Source organism: Lepidochelys kempii, chromosome 15 (genome assembly GCF_965140265.1).
Source record: "Lepidochelys kempii isolate rLepKem1 chromosome 15, rLepKem1.hap2, whole genome shotgun sequence".
In the NCBI taxonomy this organism is placed as follows: domain Eukaryota; kingdom Metazoa; phylum Chordata; order Testudines; family Cheloniidae; genus Lepidochelys; species Lepidochelys kempii.
The window spans coordinates 3,853,546-3,881,138 of NC_133270.1; the positions used below are offsets into that span (position 1 = coordinate 3,853,546).

Here is a 27,593-nt window from a genome sequence, read left to right on the forward strand (position 1 = left end):
AGATTCTGCTGTGGGGACCCCAGGCAGAAGGTTCAGGTGACCAACTGGATGGGGTCTTCCTGACCCACATGGTGCTAATGGGACATGCTGGGTGCTGGCCTCTTCACCCCCATCTCCAGGGGCACCAGGGGCTCCTGCTTCAGCTGGTACAACAGCGTCTCCCTGCCCCTTCTGGAGTGGGCCCAGGGGGGTTGTGGCCAGCTTGGCAATCGCCTGCCACCTCTCTGCTCACAGGTGGGTCTGGCCAGAGCCAGGTCATACTGTTCTACCTGGGAGCATGGGTTTGAGATGGGGCATCCCCCACAGGGGCACGCTGGCCCATACTCTGTAGGGGACTCAGGGTGTTCTATGCCAGGACCCCAAGGTCTTTGTGCCCCCTTCCCCATGTGCCCCAGCCCTGCTCACTTTAACACATGCTGCTCTTTGTACGTGAGCCCTCAGCACATCCCTGCAGGCACAGATCTGTAAGAGTTTCTCCTCTGGGGCTACCCAAGAGCCTCGGCCTGCCCTAGGACCATGGCTCTCCTTCCCAAGCAAGGCTCACTCCCCACACTGCTGCCCCCATGGGCACAATATTGTGCAGGTCACCCCCTCGCCAAGCAGTCCCCATTGGGCAGACACAGCCACCCAGACAGCCTTGCCTGCCATCTCCCATCTGGGACGGCCCTGATCCTGCTTCCCCACAGCACCTGAGCAGGGGCGTGACTGGCAGGGCTAGTCTGTCTCTGAGTCACAGGCCAAGTCAGACAGCCGAGCTCCCAGGGGGAGAGAAGCAGGGATCCTTTCAGCAGGCCATTGGGGGCAGTGCCAAGCAGCTGGGCAGAGGCCTGGAAGTGTGGATGCTGGGTGCCTCTCGTACTTGCCTGAAGCTCAGCTCCCAGTGCCCAGGGGGCCTGTCCCAGACGGTCTGGTTCCAGGCCCTGGAGGGAAATTGCTGTCAGCTCTCCTGGTGCTGGAGTCGCCCCATCTGCTGCAGCGAGTGGGTCCCAGTGTAGCAACAGCCCTCAATCCCCCATCCTGCTCCCTGCAGCACAGCACGCCCTAGTGCCACACTGGGGAATTGGGGTCAGCACTAGCTGCAAGGGAAGAGTGCCCCCTACTAAGCCCCCACCCCTCTCCCTACAGCACAGCGCCCCCTAGTGCCACGTGCATCTGATGGGGCCGACTTTTGCCCCCGACGCCCTGTCCTGCGTAGACCCTGGTGTGTGATGAGGCCCCACCTCCTGGCCCATGTGGGATTCCGAGCTCTGCCAACATCCTGCCAACAGTGCCAGGACCTGGACCTGCTCTGTTAAATGCAGATGCCCCCTGAGAATCCCACAGGGGGCCCCCAGTGCACGCCTGCTCAGCTCAGCGTCTCCGACAGTCCCATGCCAGTGGGGCAGAGCGGCAGTGGGTGCCCTCACCCAGGGAGCACCTTTCCAGGGCAGGCAGGGAGCAGAACCTGCAGTGGCAGCTGTGCCCAGAGACCCTTGCCATCCCGGGGCAGGGCAAAGGGCTCCCAGTCCCCGCTTTCTGCTTGCCCAGCCTGCTGCGCTCCAGCTGGCAGCGCTCAGTGGCACCTGATGGGCTCCTGCGCCTTTAAATCCTCCAGCAGGTTGCGGGGCTGGTGACATCACTGAGTCCCCGGGCTGCGGGAGGGAGCTGAAAGCATCGTCGGGGAGGCAGCGATGGAGCAACCGAGCCGCAGCAGCCGGAGGCCGGGGCCGGGGCCGGGGCCGGGGCGGAGCAGAACCGCTGCCCCGCAGGCTGCGGCTGAGCCCTGCGGCGGCCCCCGCAAGGTGAGGCTCCGGCCGGCCCCGCGGGCAGCCCGGGCACACCTGAGCCAGGGAAAATGGAGCCTCCCCGCGAGAGCCGGGCAGCGCTGCCCCCCGGGGTGCCCCGAGTGCCGGGCTGGCTGCTCCCCACGTGCCCGGCCCCGGCTCTGACCGGCTGTGAGCTCTGGTGACCGGCTGCCAGCTCTGGTGACCGGCTGCCCCTGCCCCTTGGGCAGCCTGGACCCCGGAGGGGCGAGTGCTGCCAGGGGTCGGGGCTGGCAGAGCTGCCCCGACGGGGCACGGGTCCGTTAGTCCGATGGCCCCAGGCTGCCCCCCGGCCCACGTCCCTCGCCCAGCTGCGCGAGGGCCTGGCCGCGGTCCCACGCACCTGTGGCCCGGGGGGAGCTGGCAGCACCAGCCGACCTCTCCCCACCTGGGGCCAGAGTCGCTGCTTTTGGCAGGTGAGTCAAATAACGGCTGGTGGTTTCTCCCGCTCCGCCCCCAGGCCTGGGCTGAGCTATTTTCATGGCAAGTGAGGGGAGGAGCCGGAGCTCCGGGGAGGTGGGGGGAGGTTGCGGGAGGTTGCGGGGGGCTGGGTCCCGGAGGGAGCCGGGCGCTGCTCTGTGCCCGGAGTAGAACCCAGGAGACCTGCCTGTGGCTTCCCAGCGGGACAGCTCTGCCCGGGGCAGGAAAGAGCCTGGTGAGGTGGAGGGGCGCGGGCCTGGCTGGCTCCGCTGTCCAGTGCCCCCCATCTCTCAGCCCCATGGGGGGATTTCACTGGTTTGCGCCAGACTCTGGCGGCTCTAGTAGCTTGGCCTGCTGTGTGTGCACCTGCCTTGGTGCCCCCAGCCATGCTTTGCCCCCCACCCCCCTGCGAGCACTGGCCGAGCTGACACCCAGCACCCGTGTTACCCAAGAGCCAGTCAGCTGCTTCCTCTTCCCCTTCCTGCTAGCAACGGGGGACGTTCCTGGGGCGAAAAGCAGCCCCTGCCTTTGCAGGGAGCCAAGAGGCCGAGGCGTCCCATGCCCGATGGGCCAGCAGCCCCAACGCGGGGTCCCCGGTATGGGAAGGGTTAAGGGAACGGTGCAAATGTCAGCAAGTCTGAGCTGGGCTGGAGAGGGGAAATGAAGGGCATGGAGGGGCCATGTGAGCGCAGGGATCCATGGAGGGAGAACGGTGCCTAGCTCCCCAGGTGCCAGCGACTAGCTACCCACAGCCCAGCCCCCTGCCGGCAGGTGGGACGTCCCGTCTGCCCCACAGCAGGGAGAGCCAGCCAGGAACTGGGTCCCCAAGGCCAATGCTCTTCACACAAAGGGGCCTCACGTCGGACACCGAGGCCAAGCTGTTCCCAGGGGCTGGTGGCTCTGGTTGTCCCAGCACGAGGGGGCCTGATCGTCCCTAAGAGCTGGGAGCCTGGCCCCCGCGGGCTGGGTGGCTGGAACTGCTAGTCCAAGTCCTGCTGGGGGACTGGTACTGTGGCCTGTTGTACCAGCAGGGGCAGAGGGCTCGGCCCCCCGATGCTCCCACCCCACAGCCAGTGCCCCGAGGCTGCTGACCTTGTGCTAAAGCGAACAGAGGCTAGAACCCAGGAGTTCGGGCTAGTCCTCTGCTCTAATGGCTAGTAGCAGAGGGGAGGCGGGTGCCTTGGTACAGGGGAGATGGGTGGGCAGCTCAGGCACAGCCCCTTGCCCACCGGTGCCAAGCGCTGCCAGAGAGGACAAGCCCCTAGGGGGAGGGAGACCCCCAGCAGCAGGGCTCCAGGCTGTTAGCTGGGAAGGGAACACTCCCGAGGGAGGAGTAGGCTGGCTGGGCAGAGCAGCAGGAGCGAGGTGACCGCATGGCTGGGCCGTGTCATGCTGCTGGGCTGGCAGAGATGGGGGATGGGGAGGGCTTTGGCAGAGTGGGGTTTGTGCCAGGGGCTGCCGGCTTTGGGTGCAGCCAGGTCTCTCCATCCCCATTCCCTAATCCAGCCCGGCCCCAGGCCAGCCAGAGGGTGTGTGTGTGTGTGGGGGAAACGAGCTGGGGATCCCCCTGATGGGGGGTGTCCCTTCACTCAGCTGGCTCCTGGACTCGCGTGACCCCCATTCTCCCTGGCATGCCTCGCACTGGCACTGCTGGCCACGCCTTGCCCCCACGCAGCAGGGCAGCGGCGCCATTCTCCAGCATCTCCTGCCCTAGATGGGTGTTCCCAGCATGCATAGCTCCAACCGACCAGCCTGGCGCCCCAGCTGGACACTCTGAGCATGGCAGTGAGTGGCATGTGGCGGGGCAGCAAGAAGCTCCTGGGTGTGACTACCCTGATGCCAATGGCATCTCTCCTGACCCCCGGGGGGTGCACGCGAGTGGGCAGCCGGGCCCTCTGTTTTTCTGGGCTCTGATGAATCTGCTGCCCCATGCTGTGTAGCAGGCCCTGCACCTGCCAGCCTCTATGCCCCCAGGATCTCACTGGTAACTCGCTGGAGTGGGCAGGGCACCGGCCTGCCAGGCGCTCTCTTCTCTCTCCTCCCCGTGTGCTGAGCTTGCTGATCAGATTGGAGCAGCCAGAGAGGGGACCTGCTGCTCCCTCCTGGGTGCCAGGCCCAGCCCTGCAGAGGCAAGACTCCGGGCACTCGCTTGGCACCATGCACTGCAGAAACTGTGCCACTGTGCAGCCCTGTGTGTGCCCTGGCCTCAGGGCTTTGACCCCTAGGAGCTGCGATGTGCTTGCCAGCTGCCGTCCTCTGCACCCCAGAGTTAGCCCTCTCAGAGTGCTGAGCCCAGGGGACAGGCAGGAGACAAGGAGCAGGGGGGGGGGTGGGCGGGGGCTTTTGCGGCCATAGCCCCTCATGCAGACTTGGGAAGGCAGCAGGAGCTCCGAGGAAGGTCCCTGACTTCCCTTCCCCAGGGTGGAGACAGGCTGCTGTGAACCCCAGGCCCTGAGAGCCCCGAGAAACACGACATGGCTCCGGGCAGGGGCACGCTTTGCTGGTGTGCTAATGTGCATGTGGCAGATCTGGAGCCACCCTCCCCACCCCCACGTGCTCCAGAGATACCCCTGGAGCTTTCTTGCAGGTACGTGCCTGCTCACCCGGTGTCCCAGCGCAGCCCCGGTGAGCCTGGGGAGGACAGGCAGAGGACAAACCTGGTGCAGAGACCTCTGGCCCGCACAAGGGGCTTTGGCCTCCACGTTACTGTTAGGGGGAGCCTCTAGCTCCAGTGGATGGGCCCTGGCCCTCCTAGGCTACTGCAGGCTTGGCCTGAAACAGGGCAGACGCTCGCCTCTTGAAAGCAAAGGTATGGCCTGCAAAGGATCCAGGGCCCAGCATGCACTGCTGCATCTTGGTCCCACACCAAAATGGAGTCTGGCCCGCTGGGGCCTATGGGCTGCACTTTCATAGGCAGTGGGCCCATGAGTGCTGGGCACAGGATGGGTGGATAAAGTGCACGTCTCGGGGTGGGGGCATCTCCGGAAGCTGGGCGCCCCTGGGAGGAGCTCATCTCTGGAAGGGGGGGTATCTCTGGAAGGGGGTGTCCCTGGAAGGAGATCATCTCGGGGTGTCCCTGGAAGGGTGGCGTCCCCAGCATGAGTGCGTCTCGGGGTGCAGGGATGGGCGAGGGCCAACATCCAGGCCAGGGGATGCGAACGTGGCAGGGGCTCATGCACACCCTATCTGTTCTCTCTCTCAGATGGAGCCGGCTCACCGTGGGAACAAGGACCAGGGACCGGCCTCGGCCATGGGGGCCCCGTCTCTATCGCCGAGGGGCTCCATCACCGCCACCTCCCCGGGACTGTTTGCTCCCCTCATGGCCCCGTTCGGGGCGGAGGGCTCAGTTCGGTTCCAGCCGGAGGGCTCCAGTGGGCCCATCTCAGCAGCGTACCCCGGGGGGAACCTCCCCCTGGGGCACAGTGGCTCCAGGCCCGACACCCTCTTTGACCCTTTCCATCCCATCTCCCCTCGCGCGCAGCCCGAGGGCTCCCAGCACGTGGGGCCGGAGGAGAGGTCCCCGGGCAGGCACAGCCAGTCCCTGGCGCTGGAGAGCAGCAGAGCCCAGCCCGACGGCTCAGGTGGGGCCCAGCTGTTCAGCTTGCTGTCCCCGGTGGAGTTTTGCCCACTGTCCCCGGGCACTGGCAGCCCCTCCTCCCGCCCCAGCCCGGCGCCCGCTGGGAAGCTCAGCCAGTCGCCCAGCCGATCCACACACCCCGAACTCTGCCCCCTGGATCAAGGGCCCTCCGGGCAGATGCTCCCTGTGGAGCGGAAAGAGGCACTCCCCAAGGCAGAGTCCAGTGACTATATTTCCGGGGGCAGAACTAGCTCGTCCCCCAGACCCGTGAGCCTCCCCAAAGCCATCTCCAGCGAGTTCCTCTCCGGGGGAAGGATCGGCCCCTCCAAGTGCATGGCCCTGGCCAAGGTCGAGTCTGAGGAGTTCCCCTCCTACGGGAGGAGCAGCCCGTCCCTCGCCCTGCCTGGCTGCATGGACCCCCCCGAGGCTCCCGTGAGCCGGCTGGGCAAGGCCAAGGAGAACGGCGCATTCTGGTGAGCGTGAGCTGCAGCGCTGGGGGAGGGGGGGATCAGTCTGATCCCTGGGGGGCTGGGAAGCCTATTTCAGGGCCAGGGCATGCTCAGAGCCCTGCTGCGGTCGGCTGGGCAGGGGGAGGAACCGGGAGAGGCTCTGGCTGAGTGCCAGCATGGAGGAGCAGAGTAATGCCCCGCTCTGGTGCTCTCTGCAGGTGGCCGCAGCATGCTCAGCAGAGTCAGGGCCAACTGCCCAGCTCAAAGGCCAGCCCAGTGTGGATGGGCAGAGCCCCTTCAGGAGCTGGAGCACATGGGGGCAGGTGGGGTGTGTGCCACCAGCCTGCCGACTGCTCCTAGTCCTGGCAGCGGCCGGGGATGTGATCCCAGTGCGGGGCTCAAAGGGCAGCGGGGTCAGTTGTGTAGTTGTCTGTCCATTCAGCTCCCTAGCTTGGGATCCGGGCCTAGCCTGCCTGCCCCATACATCTACCCTGCAGCTGGAACCCACCTTCTTCAGCAACTTCAACTGTCCAGCAAGGCTGGCGTTCAGTGCCATGGCGTGACTGATAGCAGCTCTGCGGGAGGACAGCACACACATGCCCTGGGCTCCGGGCCCCTCTACCAATCCCAGCCCTTCACAAAGAGAGAGCCCGCAGCTGCTCCAGAGGAAACAGCCCAGCTTTCCCCCCCCCCCCACCCGATGCCAAGGCATTCCCTGCTCCTCCCTTCCTCCCCCAGGTCTGCCACATGCTTCTAAGGCAGGGCAGCAAACTCAGGCAGACTGTGGGGAGGGAAGTGGGTTCCAATGTCTCCCCCGAGCTCAAACCCAACCCCTTCCACACCACCCAGAATCCAGTAAGCTCCTGGATCAGGGGTATGGTGACCAGATGTCCCGATTTTATAGGGACAGTCACGATTTTTGAGTCTTTTCTATTTAGGCTCCTATTACCCCCAGTCCCTGTCCCGATTTTTCACATTTGCTGTCTGGTCACCCTAATGAGGGGAGAGACCCACGAGAGACCCCATTTCTGCACCAACTTCCTGGCTGGGGTCAGCTGCAGCCTTGTGTGTGACCCATGGCTGCGGCATGGTCCCTGGGGACTCAGATGCAGCCACTGCCCTCCCCCCACCTCTGTCATCTTGTGCAAATAAGCTAATGAATCAAGTTACATTTTGCAAGTAATTTGCATGTCACTAGAACCACCAAGTCCTGCCCTGAGCAGTGGGGCAGAAGGAGTCGTCATGGGGCTGCACAACCCCAGGCAGCTTGTTGGGGTGGGTGGCTGCTCATTAGGGTGACCAGACAGCAAGTGTGAAAAATCGGGACAGGGGGTGGGGGGTAATAGGAGCCTATATAAGAAAAAGACACAAAAATCGGGACTGTCCCTATAAAATTGGGACATCTGGTCACCCTACTGCTGATACAACTGGGGATTAGCAGGCTCCTGGGGGTGGGGGGCTGCAGGGAGCCTGGGGCCAGCCTGGTGTTGCTATCCCGGCCCTGAGCCCACAGGGCAAGGGGCAGAAGCTCCACAGAGGCTGCTAGTGTCAAAAGACACTGCTGTAGGTGAAGGCCTTCCTGCCGCCCAGCCGGGTGTGTGACAGTCCAGCTGAGGCGTGGGTGTCGAGGCAGGGTTGAGCCCTGTGCCTGCCATGCCCTGGTATGGACCACGCGCCCAGGGGCTAGCACTTGCTGAGTACACTTGGTGCGTGGCATGCCCAGTGCGGTGTTCTTAGCCCAGCTGAGCTCCGCTTGCAGCGGGGCGGGGTGCCCAGCAGCCTCTTCCTCGGGCACAGCCTTGCCAGACCCCGACCTCATTCATTAGCCTTTGCCATGGCTGGTTCTCTCTCCCCACAGGGCAGCAGCTCCGAGGCAGAGGGGTAAGCAGCCTGTGGGGGAGGGGCACCCTTGTCCCAAAACCTGAGCGTGGCTCCCTTTATCTTTCCAAGGATCACCGTGGTCACGTGGAACGTTGGCACAGCCATGCCCCCGAGCGATGTGACCTCCCTGCTGCACCTCAACACGGGTGACACGAACGACACCGACATGATCGCCATTGGGTAAGGGGCGCCATGCGCCGGGGTTGGAGGAGGCTGCCCTGCGGTAGGTGGGTCCCAGAGAGGCCAGGAGACCTACTTCTGTGGTCACCAAAAGGAATCGTCCACTAGCCCAAGCAATAATCCAGGTTCTAGTCCCAGCTCCCCAAGTGTGCGTGCTGCTCCTGCAGCAAGGAATATGATTCAGAATAAAACACAGGATAAAGATATAACAGTAAATGTAGCCCAAACACTTTTTAACCCCCTCAAATCCACCCTCCAGCCCTCCTCACTCCCCCCATCCCTGCTTGCTATACATGGCAGAGCCCAGCCCATACAAATGCCCCTGCACCTCTCAGGACTGGGCCATGGACAGTTCAACATCCCCTCCAAAGCCTCGTAGGAGTCTCTCTCTCTGCGATCAGCCCTTGGCCATAGTGAGCAGCCCTCAAGGGCATGGATCCATTGTTCTGTTCAAGCTGGATTGGAGCCAGCCCCTGGTAACACTTAATGCAGTTCTTAGCTACCAACGAGGCAGCTTCCAAATCAACGCACGGAGACTTTGTTGGCACGACAAGCCAGACGAGTGTTGCCAAAGTGCAAGAAAAAGACAGGCCCTTTGGGTACTATTGTAGTGGTTTACATTAGTACCTGGGAACCCTAACTGAGATCAGGGCTCCATTGTTCAGAGATAGTCCCTCTCCCAGAGACCTTCCAGTCCAAATGAGGCTGCTTGTGGGCTTGCTCTCTCTCCTGCTGGACTCCCCCATCCAGGCTGGGAGTCGCACACAGCACAGGAGATTCAATTCCCTGTACCCGTTTATGATCACTGTCCATTCCTAGGGCTCTCCAGGTTCCTTGACACCTCTGGCCCACTTGCCTGGCCCCCACAGGCATGGTGCCCAGGGGCCTGGCACTGTTTAAATTCCTCTCTGCTTTTTGATGCGACGTCTTCAACCAGCAGGTTCCCTCGGGAGGGTGTGGGATCCCCGTCACTGTAAGTTTAAGAACAGGTTGGACAAATGCCTGTCAAGTCTGGTCTAGGTTAACTTGGTCCTGCCCCAGCACAGGGGCTGAGGACCTGACCTCCCGAGGTCCCTTCCGTTCCAGCCCCACATTTCTATGATTCTATCCCTGAGGCAGTGTCTCCCGCCCTTTGCTTTTGTTAACAGCTGCCCGGGCTGAGGTAGGGCAGGCTGTTAATAATGCAAAGCCATGGGTGGTGCAAACCTTGGCAGAACTACAGTGTGAATAGGGGCACAGAACCCCTGCGGGGTCCCCAAGACCCCTGTCTGGCGGTTAAGCCCTGCCCTGCTGGCTGTAGTGTTTGACTCACCCTGAGCTGCCAGCCGGGCACAGTGCAGAAGCCCCCTCCTCTGCCAGCGGCAGGGACTCTCCTGGGGGGATTTCCATCTCCCTGCTCCCTCCAGCACTGGGCCTCTGCCCCTGTCTGAGGGAGTTGCCCCTAGCTGATGCCCGGGCAGTCTCCTGGCAGGGAGGAGTGCCCGCTGGCTGGAGGGCTGCTGGGGAGTCTTCCCAAGCCTGCAGTCAGACCTGTCTGTCTCCCTTCCAGGCTGCAGGAAGTGAACTCCATGATCAACAAGCGCCTGAAGGATGCCCTCTTCACAGACCAGTGGAGTGAGCTCTTCATGGACGTGCTGAGTCCCTTCAACTTTGTATTGGTAGGGGGGGTTGGGCTCGAAGGCCTGCTTGGTTTGAGCAAAAATCTGACTAAATCAAACTGGCTACCCCACCCAGCAGTGCAGGCAACCAGGGCCTCCCTACGCCCCCCCAGCCTGGCAAGCTGACACAATTCCCCATCCCAGGTCTCCCTGGGTGGTGATTTGAAGGAGATTGCTCTAATGCCTAAACAATGCACAGGGAGAGCAAGACCCTGCCACTACTTCATTGGGTGACTCTGGGCAAGACCCTTCCCTGATCTCTGCCTCAGTTTCCCTCATTGCACCACGGAGAAGTGACACCCTGCCCCACCTTTGCAAGGTACTAAGAATCTGGGACATGAGGCACTTCTTGTCCCATGGGTGTCTCCTTAGTGCCGTTTGGGCTACTTCTTTGAATTAAAGTTTGGGGTGAGGTCAAAGAGTAGAGGGGAGCTGGTGGAGAGTCAGGAGTGGGGTTGGGTTTGGCAAGTCGGGGAGCGCAGAGAACGTACAAAGCTCATGACAGTGGTATCTGGTGCCAGGCACCTTCCATGGGCTTCTGCCTGTGATCTGAACACTCCCAGCCCCCTGGCCCCCTTTGTGTGTGTCCTCACAGCTGTCTCCATGGCAACTTGAGACTGTGAGGTCACAAGCACAGTTAAACTCTTCTAATGGGGGCCCCAAATGCTGGGTGGGCAGTGCTGTGTCTGGCTCCTCCCCTGCCAGAGGGGTGGGGGTGTAACTGTACCTGGGCCCAGGAGTGGAGGGCAGGTCTTCCCCAGTAGCACAAGGGTGGGGGCTGCTCTGCCATGGGGGCCTGAGCCCACCCCATTTCCAGTGGATCTACCCTGTGGCCTGGAGCCCATGGAGCTGCCCTGTGCCATCCCATGGCCCTGCGGCTCACAGCACTCCCCACCATGCCTGCCCGGCCAGCCCAGCATACCTCCCCATCCTGCTGGTCCCTTGCTGGCCCACCGCCCCCATCCCTTGGGGGGCTAGCACAGCCCCCAGCGCACTGCGTGTGGAGTCCTGGGCTTTGAGCAGCCGCCGGACTCTGGCCTGATCCGAGGGCCTAAGTGCCCACCCCCATCCAGGGAACTAAGCCCCGCTGGGACTCTGGGATAGCGCCTGTTGCCAACAGAGTGCTCTGCAGGGTCCATTCCTGGGGCAGTGGCATGCTGGCGTGAGCCTGGCTGCATAAGGATTGCCTGGGAATGGATGTTGCGGAGCAGGGCGCCGGCTGGGTACCAAATAGGGTGGGTACCAAACAGGGTGGGTGCTCCCGGTCACAGCAAGCTGCAGATCTGCATGCTTGGGGTGGCTGCTATCTGCTCTGGCTGGTGCATAAACACCCCTCAGTGCTGTGCCATGTGCCAACGCTGACCAGTCCTGCCAGGCCTGCCCCAGGGAAGGTGGGTCAGTGCCATCAGCCCTGTCTCGCAGATGGGGAGACTGAGGCAGGCAGGGGCAGGGAGGGGGGGGCACCTGGGCAGAGCTGGGATTCTAGCTGAGGTGCTGGCCCAGCCCTGCACCTCAGCCCCATGCCCCCTGCCATGCAGGGGAAAAGCCCTGGAATGGCTGCCCTGCCTCACGCCCTTCTCTCCCTGTTGCAGGTGAGCACGGTGCGGATGCAGGGTGTGATCCTGCTGGTGTTTGCCAAGTACTATCATCTCCCCTTCCTGCAGGACATCCAGACGGACTGCACCAGGACCGGGCTGGGCGGCTACTGGGTGAGGAGGGTGCTCTGGCGGGGTGGGGGGATGTGACTCCGGGGGGGGCTCCCCTCCTCCGATGACACAGCTTGGGTTCCTCTTGGAGCAGGGCAACAAGGGCGGGGTCAGCGTGCGGCTCTCCATCTTCGGCCACATGGTCTGTTTCCTGAACTGCCACCTGCCAGCTCACTTGGAGAAGGCCGAGCAGCGCAAGGAGGATTTCACCACCATCCTCAACATGCAGCAGTTCGAGGGACACGTAGCCAGCGGCATCCTGGACCACGAGTATGTACCCCCCGGCTCCTTCCACTCCCTGCCCGCCCCACCCACTGGCTCTGATTGGGGCTTGGAGCTGAGTCTGCAGCTCCACCCCTCTGAAACAGGCTGTGTCCCGCCCCCAGGAGCCAGATTCAGGTGCTGAACCCCTGCATCCAGCAGGGTTCCCAGCGGGGGCTCTGCTTTGGGAATTGCAAGCCAGCACCTTGCCTGGGGAGTGCTGTGTGGTCCCCACGTGGATTTGGGTCCTGGGCCTCCCTTGGCCCTTCAGTCCTAAACCCAGCTGGGATTGCTCTGCAGCAGCACCCATCTGAATCTGTGGCCCCTCTGGATGTGTGCTGGGCACAGGGCTGTGTGTACACGGCCATTCTCCTGCGCTGGCAGATGGCTTCCTCCAGGCTAGCTGGGGGGCAGGGAGTCTGCTTCAGGCCTGTCAGGTTGTGGTTTGCTCTGCCCACTTCCCACCATGCTCTCGTGCTCAGTGCTAGCAGGGCTGCAGGCCCCGGGACAGCCCCACCAGCTAGCGCCTGGCAGTGGAAATTTCCACCCCGGGTTCGCGCTCTCCCGTTTGATCCATGGAAAGTCGGATGATCTGAGCAGAAGGTTTCGGCTAATTATCCCCAGGGCTGCCGGGCCCCGCACCTGAGCTGCTCCCGCAGCGGGGCTGGCAGCTGGCCAGCGCGTTATCGGCAAAGCACTGACCTACATTCCCTCGCTCGCACAGCTGGGCTGCTGAGAGCGCCTGCGCAACTGGGTGAGATTGACTCCTGTCCCCAGGCCTCCCTGTGTCAGAGCCACGTGTCCTGGCTCCTGCTCTGCCCCCGCCTGCCCGGGCGCTCCCCTGTGCGTCCAGGGTCCTGCCCAACACCCCCCATCCCAGGACCCCTGTGCATCCAGGGCCCCACCCAACAGCGCTCTGTGCATCTAGGCTTCCCATGTGACCAGGCTCCTGCCCTGCCCTCTGTCACGGAGTCCCTGGGCGATGCTCTGGAACTGCTCCCCATGAAGCCAGGCAGGACTCTGGGGAAGTCTCCTTTCTGTGAGCAGACTGTCTGCAGGACACACAGCTCACACAGCTTCCACCTTCCTGGGTCTGACCTTGGAGCATTCAGCCTCCTCTGCCACTCTGTGTGCTTCCCACAGCGAGTCCACCCAGGCGGGGCTCCTGGGGAAGCCAGAGGGTCCTGCCCCCCAACTTCGCAGTTAGACGTGACTCTCAGCCAGCCAGTAAAACAGAGGGTTTATTAGATGACAGGAACATGGTCTAAAACAGAGCTTGTAGGTGCAGAGAACAGGACCCCTCAGCTGGGTCCATTTTGGGGGGGCAGTGAGCCAGACAACCACGTCTGCCCTTCACTCCATGTCCCAGCCAGCCCCAAACTGAAACTCCCTCCAGGCCCTCCTCCTCTGGGCTTTGTCCCTTTCCCGGGCCAGGAGGTCACTGGATTCCTTTGTTCTCCAACCCTTCAGCTCTCACCTTGCAGGGGGGAAGGGCCCAGGCCATCAGTTGCCAGGAAACAAGGTGTCGGCCATTCTCTGTGTCCAGACTCCTGCACACACCTGCCCTCTAGGGCTCTGCAATGATCATACACCCTTATCCCACCCCCTAGATACTTAAGAACTGCCTAGGGAAAACTGAGGCACCCCCACACTATTCAGAGGAAACATTAAGAACAGTCCCAGTTCGTCACACCCTCTGCAGCCCACAAGCTCCCAGAAGCCAAAGTTGAGACACAGCCCAGAACCCACCCTGCCAGCCCGCAGCCGTGCTCCAGCTCCTCAGACGCTAGCAGGCAAAGGGCTCCTGGCTCCTGCCTGCCTGGGAGCAGGCTCAAGTCCGGGTCGCATTGGGGCTCAGAGGACAGCTCCAGGACTGCTTGTCACCCAACCTGTCACCCTGGAGCTGGTTGGAGGGCCCAGGGGAGGCCCTGGCAGGACTGCCAGAGTCCCAGCTGCTTTCTCCCTGTCCTCTGGGCCCTGACTGCTAGACCGAAGCTCTCTCTCCGCCCCGGGTTAAACTTCCCCGAGACCCTGTGACGCTGGGTCTCTGACAGCGACCTGTTGGGAATCGTGCCCCATCGTGCTGGGTGCTTCAGGGGAGCCTTCTTGGACAGGGCTACGGGAGCTGGCGTCTGGGGCAGGGATTTTCCCTCCCCACTGCCTTACCCAGGACATTTTCCTGGGCCTCAGTTCTCCGAGGCAGCGCAGCCCAGTGGCTGGATCCCAGGCCTGGAAGCCAGGACTCCTAGTGCTCTCCCCGGGTTGTCACTCAGTCACTGCAAGTTCTGGAGGGAGTCTAGTCCCGTCTCTGTGGGCTGCAGCTGGCCCGCCCCTGGGGACGCTGCATTTGTGCTGTGTGGGGGGCACAGAGTCCCCTCTTCACCCTGGCCCTGCTCTCACCCTCGTTCTCCCCAGCATCGTCTTCTGGTTTGGGGACCTCAACTTCCGCATCGAGAGCCTAGACATCCGCTTTGTGAAGTACGCCATCGACAACAGCATCCTGAGCCAGCTGTGGGAGAAGGACCAGGTGAGAGGCCGTCCGGGCAGGTGCATCCCACGTGGCAGGTGCTTGCTTCCTGTGCGTGCTCGGCTCTGAGTTAACGCTCGGCGGTGCTGAAGGGGGGCCGGCAGATACTCTTCTGCTTTCCTGCAGCCCCACATGCTAGGTGCTGAGGGCGACATGGGGCTGAGGAGCCAGCACCTCCCTGGGGCAGATATGAAAATCCAATCCCTTGTGCCCCCCGCTGGGGGGGCAGGGAGAGCTGCTCCCCCGGGGAATGAAAATCCCCGGCTGGGGCCCACAGCTCCTTGGGGACGGGGAGGGCAAGAGGCTAGAAAAGCTCCTTCCTCCTAACCCGGTTGCTGCCAGCCCAGAGCCCATGGGGCATGAAGGGCAGGCGTGCCCCTGGGCTTGGGAGAGAGGTTCCCTGGAGCCCAGCTGCCTCCATGACCCCGCCGCAGAGTCCCCTGGAGTGGGGCAGCGTTGCTCCCCCGCCTACTGCCTGTCACGAAGTCCCTGGGCGATGCTCTGGAACTACTCCGTACAAGGCCAGTCAGCGCTCTGAGGGAGCCTCCTCTCTCTGAGCAGACTGTCTCCAGGGCAAGAAGCTTCCACCTTCCTGGGTCTGACCTCAGAGCATTCAGCATCCCCTTCCACACCGTGTGCTTCCCATAGCGAGTCCACCCAGGTGGGGCTCCTGGGGCAGCCAGAGAGTCCTGCACCCCAACTCCACAGTCAGACGTGACTCTCAGCCAGCCAGTGAAACAGAAGGTTTATTAGACGAAAGGAACACGGTCTAAAACAGAGCTTGCAGGTACAGAGACCAGGACTCCTCAGACAGGTCCATCTTGGGAGGCAGGGAGCCCAGAACCCCATCTGGGCCTCCCTCCATTTTCCCAGCCAGCTCCAAACTGAACTCTCCAGCCCCTCCTCTGACCTTTGTCTCTTTCCCAGGCCAGGAGGCCACCTAATTTCTTTGTTCTTCAACACCTTCAGCTGGCACCTTTGCAGACGAGGGGCCCAGGCCATCTGTTGCCAGGAGACAGGGTGTCGGCCATTCTCTGTGCAGACAGCATCACACTGGCCTTCTAGGGCTCTGCAACAATCACACACCCTTATCCCCCCACCTAGATCCTTAAGAAATGCATACAGGAAACTGAAGCACCCCCACAGTATTCAGAGAAAACATTAAGAACAGTCCCACTTTGTCACGCTGCCCTGCAGTGATGTGGCCATCCTGTGTTCTTGCTCCATGAACAAGGTAAAGTCACAGTGCGGAATCCCCCTTAGGAAGAGATTGACGGGGGCCGGGAGGCTGGGAGGGGGTTTGTAAGAGGGTTGGGTACTGGGGCTGCTCAGGAAAGCGATGTGCAAAGTGCCTCGTTCCTCCCTCTCTGTCTGCTCCCTGGGGTGTGGCTCACAGCTACTTTAATCGCGTCCCGTTCGCCCTGCAGGGCCAGTGCGGTGTGCGGGAGCTGGGGCCCAGCCTGGCTTGTGCATCCACAAGGGAATTGCTCCCTGCGTTCCCAGTGCACAATCTCTGTGGTTGATGCACAAGCCCAGCATGACTCTCAGAGCCTGGAGGGAGCGTGGGGGCTGAGACAGGGGAGACATGTCTCTGCATTGATGGGCTCTAAGGTTGATGCGAGGCTGTAATTGCTGGGCTCTGGGCATGCGGCCCGCACGGGGGCCCTGAGCCCCGTGGGGCTGCACTAAGGTTGGGCAGAGAGCACAGGAGCCGCCTGGCACTCCTAGAGGTTTGTGCTTGGGGCAAAGTCCTCCCAGCCTGGCCTGTGTTGCCGGGAGCTGCGGGGACATATTTGCATGAGGATCTGGATCTTGGCGCCTGCCAGGGCCGGATTGACCTTTTGTGGGCCCGGTGCCAAACTTATTTGTGGGCCCCCAGGGGGGCAGTGGAGCATGGCACAGGGAGGTCAGTCCCCAGAGCAAGGGGCCAACCAGGGGCAATGGGGCATGGCATGACAGGGGCGGCCCAGCTCCACCCAGCCCAGTGCGAGGGCACTATTTACAAACTGGTAGTTGCCAGACACACAGTGGCCCGCCCCGCCCTGTGCTGCCAACATGCCCCTTCCCCTTGGGGGGCGGGCCCATGCCGCACCACACAGCCCCCCTCCCGCCCAACTGTCATGGCGTCCCTGGGCGATGCTTTGGAACTACTCCACATGAAGCCAGTCAGGACTCTGGGGGAGCCTCCTCTCTGTGAGCAGCCTGTCCCCAGGGCAAGAAGCTCACCCAGCTTCCACCTTCCTGGGTCTGACCTCGGAGCATTCAGCATCCCCGTCCACACCGTGCGCTTCCCACAGCGAGTCCACACAGGCGGGCTCCTGGGAAAGCCAGAGGGTCCTGCCCCCCAACTTCACAGTCAGACGTGACTCTCAGCCAGCCAGTAAAACAGAAAGTTTATTAGATGACAGGAACATGGTCTAAAACAGAGCTTGTAGGTACAGAGATGAGGACCCCTCAATTAGGTCCATCTTGGGGCGCAGGGAGCCCAGAACCCCATCTGGGCCTCCCTCCATTTCCCCAGCCAGCTCCAAACTGAAAACTCTCCAGCCCCTCCTTTGGCCTTTTTCTCTTTCCCAGGCCAGGAGGTCACCTGATCTCTTTGTTCTACAGCACCTTCAGTCAGCACCTTTGCAGGGGAGGGGCCCAGGACATCAGTGTGACAAAGTGGGACTGTTCTTAATGTTTTCTCTGAATATTGTGGGGGTGCCTCAGTTTCCCCTATGCAGTTCTTAAGTATCTAGGTGGTGGGATAAGGGTGTATGATCGTTGCAGAGCCCTAGAGGGCAGGTGTGTGCAGGGGTCTGGACACAGAGAATGGCGGACACCCTGTTTCCTGGCAACTGATGGCCTGGGCCCTTCCCCCCTGCAAGGTGAGAGCTAAAGGTTTGGAGAACAAAGGAATCAGGTGACCTCCTGGCCCGGGAAAGGGACAAAGCCAAGAGGAGGAGGGGGTGGAGAGAGTTTTGGGCTGGGTGGTTGAATGCAGGGAACACCAAGGCTGGGGTCTAAGCTCCCTGCCCCCTAGAAGGACTTGACTGAGGGGTCCTTGTTGTACCCAAAAGCTCTGTTTTAGACTGTGTTGCTATTGTCCAATAAACCACGGTGAATCCCAGGAAGAGGGGTGCAGGGCCCGGACTCCCCCACACTTTGTTACAATCAGTTGCCAGGAGACAGGGTGTCGGCCATTCTCTATGTAGACACCATCACACTGGCCCTCTCGGGCTCTGCAACAATCACACACCCTTATCCCCCCACCTAGGTACTTAAGAAATGCATAGGGGAAACTGAGGCACTCACACAGTATTCAGAGAAAGCATAAAGAAAATTCCCACTTCATCACACCAACACCCTCTGGCCAGAGCCCCACCAGACCCACTGTGCCCAGCGCCCCCCCCAGACAAATGCATAGCGCCCTGCACAACACCACCCCTGTCCAGTGCCCCCCTGCCCACAGCCCCCCCACAACTGCCAAGCACCCCCCCACAGAACCCCCACTCCCTAGTGCCCCAACATACACCTCTTCCCTGCCCCCTCCCAGCCCAGCAGTGCCCCCGCAAGTAACCCACTCCCCCACGCCCTGCCTCCTGGCCGCACTCACTGGCCCTGCTGGGAGGCGACTGTGTTTGCCGGGCCCCCGGCAGTGCAGCCAGGGCTGGTCCTGGGGCGGGGAATTGCTCCGGCCCCACAGGAGTGGTGTGATCAGCCAGGCCAGGGCCTGCCCCGGCTGGGCTCCTCAAGACGCACTTCCCCTTCAGGGACCCAGCCAAGCTTCCCGCACGGTCCCCAGCTGAGACGGGCCAGGCTTCTGCACCAGTCCCAGATGGCTCAGCTCCGGGGAGACGGGGGGCCCCACTGGTGGTGGGAAGCAGAGACTGCCCGGAGCCGGAGGTGCCCTGGGGTCAGGGCAGGGGGCAGAGAGGAGCAGGGGGGTGGGGCTGAGGAGGCAGCAGGTGGGAAGGCCAAGAGGAGCAAGTGGTGGGAGCCCTTCTGAGCATAGGCCCAGCTCCATGGAGCCACTGGAGCCATTGTAACCCGGGACTGCCGCCTGCGTCCGTGCTCTCAGCTGGGGCTCCAAGGGCAGGAACAGGTGCTGGCTGAGATCCCCAACCCTGAGTCTGCAGCGGCTCAGCCGGTCCTCCCCTGCGCTCCAGGGAACGGCCACTGGGGCTCCCCAGGGCAGGCGTTAATGGGGCTGCCCCCAAAAGAGGATGAAGGGGGGAGGGGAATCACCAGGGCCATGGCTCCACTGAAGCCCAGAGCTCCACTCCAGCAACGCCCAACCCCAAGCCCCTCCCCAAGTAGGGTGACCAGATGTCCCGATTTTATAGGGACAGTCCCTATTTTTCGGTCTTTTTCTTATATAGGCTCCTATTACCCCCCCACCCCCGTCCCGATTTTTCACATTTACTGTCTGGTCACCCTATCCCAAAGCCCAGGGCCAGCAGCTGCGTTCCCTTCCTTGGAGTGGGTCAGGAGCTGGGGGGCTGCAAGGGCTGGAAGGGAGGCCTGTGTGAATTGCACTGCGGGCTGACCCTGCCAATGTCTGTCCATTCCCCTTGATCCCCTCTCCCAGCTGAACATTGCCAAAGGCACCTGGCCCATCCTGAGCGGCTTCCAGGAGGGGCCCCTCAACTTCCCGCCCACTTTCAAGTTTGACGTGGGGACCAACCAGTATGACACCAGGTAGGGGTGCAGCGCGAGTGACTTGCCTGCCACGGGGAGGGAGAGGCTGAGGAGAAGACTGGGGGGCCTAGCTGTGAGAGTGGGCACTGGGTGTCTTGAACTCTGGAACTGGGGTACCATTCTCCTCATTGCAGGCTGCTGGCGCTTGGCTGGGGGACACAATACAAGCAGGGAGTAGAAGCAGCTTCTGCATGGGGGCTGGGAAAGGGGCTCCAGAATGGGAGGCATAGGGCGGGCACACCTGTGCGGGGGAGGATATGGCAGGATACATCAGCACCGGGAAATAGGGACAGGCAGAGGATATGGGTGGCTGTGTCGGCCTGGGGGGCATAGGGATGGGCGGAGGGTACAGGCGGCCGTGTTGGTGCGGGGGGCATAGGGATGGGCTGCCGTGTCAGCGCAGGGGGCATGGGGTTTGTTATGGGGGAGGCTGCAGTAGCCATGTTGCCAGGGAGTCCCTGCAGTTGCACCAGGGAGCATCCCCAAGATGTGCTCCGTTCCCCTCCCCCAGGGCCTGCGCCGGGGAGGGGGGCGGTTTGCGGGGAGACCCCTTTGCCCTGTGCCAGCTGAACGGTGCCCACCTGTGCCACGCAGCGCCAAGAAGCGGAAACCAGCCTGGACCGACCGCATCCTCTGGAAGATCAAGTCCTGCAGTGCCCCGCACAACCCCGGCGGCCGGAGGCCCAGCAGGACTGTCCTGGCCGTGACCCAGCTCTGCTACTGCAGCCACATGGAGTATGTGGTGAGCGACCACAAGCCTGTGGCTGCCATCTTCGCCGTGCAGGTGAGTCAGTCTGGCCACGGTCCTGAGGGCCCAGCCCCTCGACAGAGGTGCTTGACTTCCCCTGCAGGGGTGCGGCTGCCCCCGCTGATGCCCTGTGCTTCTCCATGGCAGTTTGCCTCCAAGACCGACAAGCCTTTGGTTGAGATTCAAGTGGCCGACGAGTGGTCAAGACCCGAGCAAGCCATTGTCCGATACAAGATGGCCACTGTCTTCCACAGGAGCTCCTGGGACTGGATAGGCCTCTACCGGGTAAGGGGCTGTGCTGTAGCTGGGGCTGAGTGCCAGAGGGGCAGGGTGTGGGGCCCTCCTGTGGGTGCTCCTGGCCTCTCGGCTGGGTCCTTCCCTGGCTGCTGCTTGGGCATGCAGGGGGAGGGGGTGGCTGGCGGTGTGAGGGGGAGCAGGTCCAGATGGCTGGGGGATGGCAAGCAGGTAGGCAGGTGTTCCCTGGAGGTGGAGATGGAGGGTGCGGGCTCCACGGGGCTCCTCCCTCCCTAGCCCCCAGAGTCCCACACCACAAAAGAGCTGTATCCTTGCCCCTTCTCCCCGCTCAGGGCAGTAGCTCCCACCCCATGTCTGTGCAGTCAGCAATCTTTGAGCAGGTGAATGGGGAGCGCTGCAAGGCTAGATGCCTGTTACAGGGGTGCCCTGGGGTTAGTTCCCTCTTGAGGGGCAGAGCTGTCCTGTGGGAGCACCGGCTTTGCCACTCTGAGCCAGGCTGTCCAGCCTTCCTAAGCGGCTACTGCCTGCTGCCCTTTCCCTTCCTGATGGGGCGAGCTGCCCATGGCCTGAAGTGGGAGAGCCGACTCCCTTGGTGCTGACATCCCTAGCTACAGTGCTGCTCTGTACCACATGGCGAGCCACCGCCCCTTGGCAGCCAGCTGCAGTGTGTGCCAGGGCTCTGCGAGCATGGACCCAAGGTGAGCCCCGGCGAGCTGCAGGTGTCCTTGGCACTGTGCAATCGGCTCACAGGGTAAGCCTTTCTGGAGCAGCCTGCATCTCACCTGGGTGTCTCCTTACAGCTGAGGGAGGGAGGGAGGGCCTCCAGCGCAGGAGCCAGGCAATGTGACTTTCAGATCCCCCTGTGCCAAGCTGGGGCTGCAGGGGAGGCTCCCATGTGCTGCGCTGCAAACCTGATCCCCTGGCAGAGAGACTCCAGCAGCCTGCAGGGATCACGCGTCGCCCTACACCCCTCTCCAGGATCTCTGTTTCCCATGTGGGGCCAGCCTCTGCTCCCTGGGCCCTGCTGTCTAGGCCCCCTGCTTTCCTAGGCTCACTGAGCCAGGTTCTCCCCTGGGGTAACTCCCCTGGCTTCAGTGTGTTCACCCCAGGGAGGAATCTGGCCCCTCTTTCTAGCAGGGGCCATCCCTCTTCCCCTTGCCCCTGCTGCTAACTGGATTCCCCAGGGGCTTGCGGGTGCCCTGGGTTATAGCTGCCTGGCCGGGAGCTGCTGCGTGCCAAGGCCCTGCCCTGGGTGCCGCTGCGATGGGGCCGTGCAGCCGGGGGGGTTGGGGGGACATGTCTGGGGCAGAGCCTGGTCTTCGCTAACAGCTCCAAATTGGGGCACTGCTGCTATGGCAGGAGCCTGGATGGAAGTGACAGAGGGGATGCGTCCCCCCAACGCCCACTGGGCGAGCCCATGCCCCGCTAGCGCTTGGGGCTGGGGGGCTGGCCAGGGGCACCTGACCTGCCCTGTGGTGAGGAGAAGAGGCAGTCACCTGGGTCATCCTCGGTTCCTGGATGCCCAGCCGGGGACTGGGGAGTGGGCTGGGGGGGCGAGCGCCTCCGGCTCCGGTGACTCGTGTTGTGCCCAAAGGGGTGTCTCACAGTGCACTATTTGTAAATGGATTGGGAGCCCCCAGGGCTGGAGAGGAGAGCCCCTCGTAGCTCCGAGCCCAGAAGGTGCATCCAGGACGAGCCCTGGGGCGTTCAGAAAGCTCAGGACTTTGGGGCTGTGGCTGCTGGTGGTGGGTGGGGTGACCAGTGGGTGCCTGCAGGTGCTCCGCACCTCTGAAAATTTGACCCCGTGTGTCTTAAATGGAGCCCCCAGATCAGGCCGGGTTGTTGGCAGAGGCTGGCTGGGAGCTGAGGGTTGGCTCGCGGGGTACGACCAGGCTGGGTTAGGGTAAGCATGCTCTGGGGTTAGGGGTCAGAATCGAGCACCTTGGGGTTAGAGGTCAGGGATTAGAGTTGGGCATGGTCCAGTGATGGGGTTGCGGTTGATGTCAATGGAGCATATTCTAGTGTGGCTGGGTTAGGGGGTCAGTGTTAGGTGCACACTGGTGGGGGTTGGGTCGTGCAGGTGAGTGTTATAGGGGTGGTGGGCAGGGTTAGGAGTCAGTGTGAGGCCCAGTGGTGTGGGCAAGAGCAGGGGTCAGCACTGGGCACTCTCTGGGTGGCTGGGGCCTGGTCCCATCTAGCTCTCCATTGGGACTTCTCTCCCTGCAGGTAGGCTTCAGGCACTACAAGGACTACGTGGCGTACGTGTGGGCCAAACAAGAGGACCCAGAGGGCAGTGTGTACCAGGTGTGTGAGCCCAGCCCCCGTTCATGGCCATGCACCCAGCTGGCCCCCGCTGGCTGCTCCTTTTGCCTCTGCTTCCCAAGTACTCCACTGAGCCCCACTCTCTTCCCCCCACAACAGTGAGCTAGCCCTCCCTGCTCTGCCAGCCAGGTGAGGGTCAGCCCCCGATAGAGCCTGGGGCTCTCGGGATCTCCCAGCCCATGGCGTCTTAGGGCAGCCTCCCTCCAGGCTGGGTGTAGCACGCAGCCCAGTGGCAGGCAGCCATTGTTAGCGGGACATCCTGCACCAGAGGGGAGTTGTACTGGGGGCCACCAGGTGTGTGTGTGGGGAGGGGGGAGCTGGAGAACCAGCACCAGCCAGAGGCCAGGTGTGGGGCTTTAGAGCTTGTAGGGCAGTCCAGGGGCTGGATCGGTGACTAGAGAGACAGCCACATGCCCAGTTGAACCAGCCCCTCATAGCATGGAGACAGTCCCTGCCATGTGGGTAGATGATCACACAATCCCATGCAAGCCACTGGACGGCCTGGAGCCTGGACTCCATGCCACAGCAGGAGCCAGGCCGTTGCCAACGGCTGCCGGTGGCGGTGATCTGCCTGGGTGCCAGGCTCCCTGCGCCTGTTGGAATATGCCCTGCTCCCGGCGAGCCTTTGGCCTCTCGGAGCGCCGGCTCTCCGACTAGTGCCACGTCCTCTCCATCTGCCAGCTCTGCATTCGCCTGTCCCCTTAGAAACGCCCTGGGGCGCCACATGTCCTTCCTGGGTATGCCAGGGGCACTGTGATGGGCCCGCATGTGAGCTACCCCGCTGGGTGCTCTGCCATGCCAGGGGTGGGGGAGGGACGGGTGGATTGCAGGGCCCATCTTGTGTGGCTGGCAGGGCCCCTGATGCCCCCTCGCTCTCCCCGGGGCTGTAGGTGGTGTTTTCGGAGGAGGCGCTACCCAAAGGGAAGGGCGAATACATTCTCGGTTACTACGGCAACAACTACAGCAGCATCACTGGGGTGACAGAACCCTTCCAGGTGAGCAGCTTCCTGCTGGGCACGTCCGCAGGGGGCAAGGCACATTGGGGGGCACCATGCAGGTGGGGATGGGGAGTGCAGGGCAGGGGCTGCTGTGCAGGGTACAAGGGCATCACAGTGGGGGAGAAGAGATGGAGGGTGACAGGGAGGGGAGTTCTGGGGGTGTGAGCTGAATGACATGGGGGTTCTTGGGGCCTCATGGTGCCAGCTGCTGCCCAGAAGCTGGGCTGGCCTTGCCCCAAATGCGCTGTGACATGTCTATGCCCCCCCCTTCCACGGCAGCTGAACCCTCGGTGTGGGGAGGTGAGGGGCAGGAGAGAGGGCGGACTGTCCCGAGACACCCCCTCTCCTCACGCACTCCCCATGGGGCAGCACCAGCCTTGTCTCCCCACTGACTGTCTCTGTGGGCGTGCAGATCTCGCTGCCCACGTCGGAGGACGGCAGCAGCCAGACAGACAGCTCGAGCACCAGCTCCGAGGAGGAGGACAACAGCACCCTGGTCCTGCTGGCGCCCAAGTCCCGCAGCCCCAGCCCTGGCAAGATGAAGAGCCACCGAAGCCGCAGCCCCAGCCTCCCCAAGTTCCAGGGGCTCATCCTGAGGCCGATGAGCCACGAACGGGGGGCCAGCCGCAGCCCGTCCCCGCAGAGCCGACGCCCCCTGAAGGGTGACATCCCCAGCATCCAGCTGCCAAAGGAGGAGCTGCCCTGGCGCAACGCCAAGAGCAAGGAGCCAGCGCGGGCTGCCGAGAGCCAGGAGAACAGCCGTGCCCCTGGCTACAGGACTGCGGGGGAGCCCTGCGGTGCCTGGTGCCTCTCTGACGACAACCCCCTGGCCAGAGCCAACCCCAGGAACCTCGGCCTGCTGCCCGCGCTCCGCCTGGAGACTGTCGACCAGGCCATGGGCCCAAGGAGGGCGAGTGCAGACCAGGGCTACCCTGCCAGGAGGATGAGCCCCACCAGCCCCACCGCTGGGGCCGCCAATCTGTTCAGCACCTCCCCCAAGGAGGGGAGCAGCTCCAGGGACAGCCAGGACCCTCTGCCAGCTGCAGCCACTGGAGTCACTCAGGGCCGAGCAGCTGGCACTGCACAGTGAATGCTGGGCCTGGCCACTTGCAGTGACCCCGTGTAGAGCTTGCCGCGTTCTTCCCCGTGTGCTGCCTCTCTTGCCCACACTGGGCCACCCCAGGTGCTCTGTGATCCGTCCCTGCTGGTGTGATGTAGGCAACGGCCGTTAGCGACCCACACGCCCTGCCCAGGTCCAGGCATTGGCCACTGCACGGACACTGCTCCCCACACACACTCACCCCAGCCATCCGCCCGCCGGATCCTGTAGTGTGAGTGTAGTGAGGCCCCAGCAGGGCCGCTGGGTCCATTCCTCCTGTTCGCTGTTCCAGTCGTGAAACCCTCCGCCCCAGGTTGTCTGCTTGGGCCCCAGCTCCGGTTCCATCAGCTGAGAGACGGCGCCTTGGGGCTGGGCTTGGCCAGCGCTTCCTGGGCAGCCTGGAGCACGGAGTCCATAGGGCATGAGCAGGGCCAGGGAGTCGGGACACTGGGTATGGCAGAGCCCATGGCAGCAGTCAGTGGCTATGCCAGGGGGATGTGGGCAGGGCTGGCAGCCTGGGGCCAAGAGGATGTGACTGGGGGAGCTGGTTGGGAGCGGCTGACAAGACAGACCAAGCTGCGGTCCAAGTCCTCCTTTCCTTTGCCGCACAGCTGGGCTGAGCCTGCCGCCCACCCCCACGCAGAGCAGGCTGAGGAAGAGGAGAGACAGTGGGACTGGCCCCATAGCCCAGACAACGTCATGGACAGGGAGGTGGATGCTGAGGAGCCTTCTGGGGGCCCAGCTACAGTCTCCAAGGGGGAGGGTGCCAGATGCGCTGAGCGCTGGCCCCAGGGCTGCACAGGGAGCGTGTCAGGGTCACTGGGGGCAGTAGTGGTGGGGGCCCAGCTGTGGTTCCAGCTGGCGTTGGGTGCGAAGGGGTGGTTGGGGCACGGTGTGGTGCTGGGGGCACAGGGACAGCATCAGGGCAGATTAGAGCAGAGGGGGACAGGATGGAGCTGTGCAGCACAAGGAGAGGGGGGTCACTGACCCACAGCTGTTCACTCCACAGAGCCTGGCCTGGGTCTGCAGCACAAGTGCCCACGAGGGAGGGAAGAAACCAAAGCTGCCAGGGAGTGCATGGGCCTGGCTGCCCTGGGGCCCATGGCTCAGCAAGGGTCAGAGCCAACACACCATGTCCTACCACATTGCAGCTGATGGAATAAATGCCCCACCCCCAGGTGCCCCCTGTGCTTTGATTTGCTGAACTGGTATGTGCAGGAGGGGCTGGGGCAGGGATGGCAGGCCTGGGGCTGGCTCAGGAGGGGGCACTACCCTAGCACTCAATGCCAGCCCCCGTGCAGCACCAAGGGGTGCCATGCTGCCAGGAGCCCCGAGGCCCCAGCTCAGCACAGAGAGTGCCTGTCAAAGCACGGTGCTAGTCACCGGTGGTCCCTGAAGGCTCCGCCCCAGGGAGCTACTGCTGGTGGGTCACTCCATTCACCTCCCCCGCTTGCCCTGCCTGGGCCTGTGCTGGGAGTGTTGGGGTGGGGGGCCATGCCCCCTGGGTCTGCCACTTGCTGCATGTGGGGGGACCCTGAGTGGGGGACTGGAGCTGGCAGAGCAGAGTAGTGGTAGGAGGAGGGGCCCCAGGCAAGGTGTGGGGACCATGACTTCCTGCCTCTTAGCGGACAAGGATGTACCAAGGTCAGCTGCTGCCCCACTGCTGAGGCTCCCCTGAGCTGGGCGCCCCCACCCTGTGCTGCTCTGGGGGGGGGGGAAAGATGCTCAATGAGTGGCTGGCAGCTTGAAGCCAGTGCTGTTCCCGCCCTCCCCGGCGCAGTTTGGGCCCTAGGTGCTTTCTCTAGGTCCCGTCACCTCACCCCATGTGCAAAATAGCCCCCCCAGCTGCATGCGCACGCTGCGTCCCCTTGCCCCCGCCCCACGCATGCTGGCTCCCCCGCTCTGTGCTATTGCTGTGGATAAAATTAGCAACATTCCCCCAGGGCCATAAGGAATGTGCAGGGCAAGCAGCTGACTGGGCCACCTGCCCTTCCCGGGGAGCTGGGGGGTGGGAGAAGGGGCCACGGTCCCCTGCAGGCAGCCCTCCCCCCCTCCTCTTCTGTTGGGGGCCTGGGCAGGCCAGGGTACTGCAGAATGGGAGGGGGAGGGTACAGAACGAGGTGGGATGCACAAGAGGCTGATGGGACAGAAGTAGACCCCCACAGGAGCAGGGGGCTGCTCGACCCACCGCGGCCTGGACCCCAGCAGCCCAGCCCAGCCCAGCCCCAGCACACAGCCGGTGTGAAGGGAACCCTTTATTGCAGCATTATTTACAGAGCCATGGCCCCAGCCCAAGCACGTTCGGGCCCAGCCCCCTCTGCCCCATGCCCGGCCAGAGGAGGGGTAGTGCTGGGGGGGGGGCGGGGGGGCTGCAGCACTTGGGGGAAAGATGTAAAAAAAATACAGGCTCGGTAGAAAAGTTGTCCCTGCAGTTGCCAGGGGCCGGCTCTGCCCCAGGGCTGGGGGGCACTGCCCCCCCCCCCAGGCAGGGCACTAACAGGCTCCCTCAGCAAGGCTAGGACCAGCACCCCCCTCTTGACTCACCTCCCTCCTCCCCATAGCCTTGGGGAGGTACAGGAGGGTCCTCCTGCCCGTCGGGGTGGGGGGGCACTGCTAGTGGCAGGGCCCCCCCACCGGCAGGGGATTCCCTGCAGCATGGGGCTGGTTTCCAGTATCTTGCCCACCCCGGGGCTGCAGTCCTGAGGAGGTGTCGCGCCTGCCCCCCATGGCAGAGCTTCAGGAAGTAGCATCCTGGACCTTCTCCCCAGGTGTGTTCAAGGGACCCAGCTGGGACCCAGCCCTGGGGGTTGCCCCCTGAAGCAGGGCAGACAGCCCCTCCCCCGGACAGGGCTCCTTTGACCTTTGCACAGGACAGGATGCTCCCCAGGGGTGAACATGGAGTGGAGACAGTGCCGTGGCCTGGCCCCACAAGCATCACAGCTCCTGCCTGGGCTCTGTCCAGCCCACCCCACAGGAGTGTGGGGCAGCTGCACCATCAGGTGAAGGAGAGGGAGGGAACAGCCAAGC

The 27,593-nt window shown here is 63.1% G+C and overlaps 1 protein-coding gene across 6 annotated transcripts; it reads left to right on the forward strand.

The window, feature by feature from the left end:
- Window positions 1-1,662: 1,662 nt before the first annotated feature.
- INPP5J (inositol polyphosphate-5-phosphatase J) lies at window positions 1,663-25,747 on the forward strand. 6 transcript variants are annotated; one of them, XM_073313645.1, is made up of 13 exons: window positions 1,663-1,781; window positions 5,425-6,272; window positions 8,199-8,309; window positions 9,859-9,967; window positions 11,560-11,676; window positions 11,768-11,943; window positions 14,350-14,461; window positions 19,035-19,144; window positions 19,739-19,928; window positions 20,040-20,177; window positions 22,374-22,451; window positions 23,360-23,464; window positions 23,880-25,747. In XM_073313645.1, the coding sequence occupies exons 1-13, from the start codon at window positions 1,671-1,673 to the stop codon at window positions 24,555-24,557; spliced, it is 2,883 nt and encodes a 960-aa protein (XP_073169746.1). In that variant the 5' UTR covers window positions 1,663-1,670; the 3' UTR covers window positions 24,558-25,747. The 6 variants fall into 6 exon arrangements, with proteins under 6 accessions (XP_073169746.1, XP_073169748.1, XP_073169749.1 ...); XM_073313647.1 differs by having other exon boundaries at window positions 1,691-2,218; XM_073313648.1 differs by lacking the exon at window positions 1,663-1,781 and adding an exon at window positions 2,354-2,818.
- Window positions 25,748-27,593: the final 1,846 nt, after the last annotated feature.

Bases quoted from the DNA above. Each gene is read 5' to 3' on its own strand.
- INPP5J (XM_073313644.1), top strand. From the start codon at position 5,062: ATGCACTGCTGCATCTTGGTCCCACACCAAAATGGAGTCTGGCCCGCT. The intron at 8,310-9,858 runs GTAAGGGGCGCC...TCTCCCTTCCAG, and splicing joins ACCGACATGATCGCCATTGG to GCTGCAGGAAGTGAACTCCA. The intron at 11,677-11,767 runs GTGAGGAGGGTG...CTCTTGGAGCAG, and splicing joins CCGGGCTGGGCGGCTACTGG to GGCAACAAGGGCGGGGTCAG.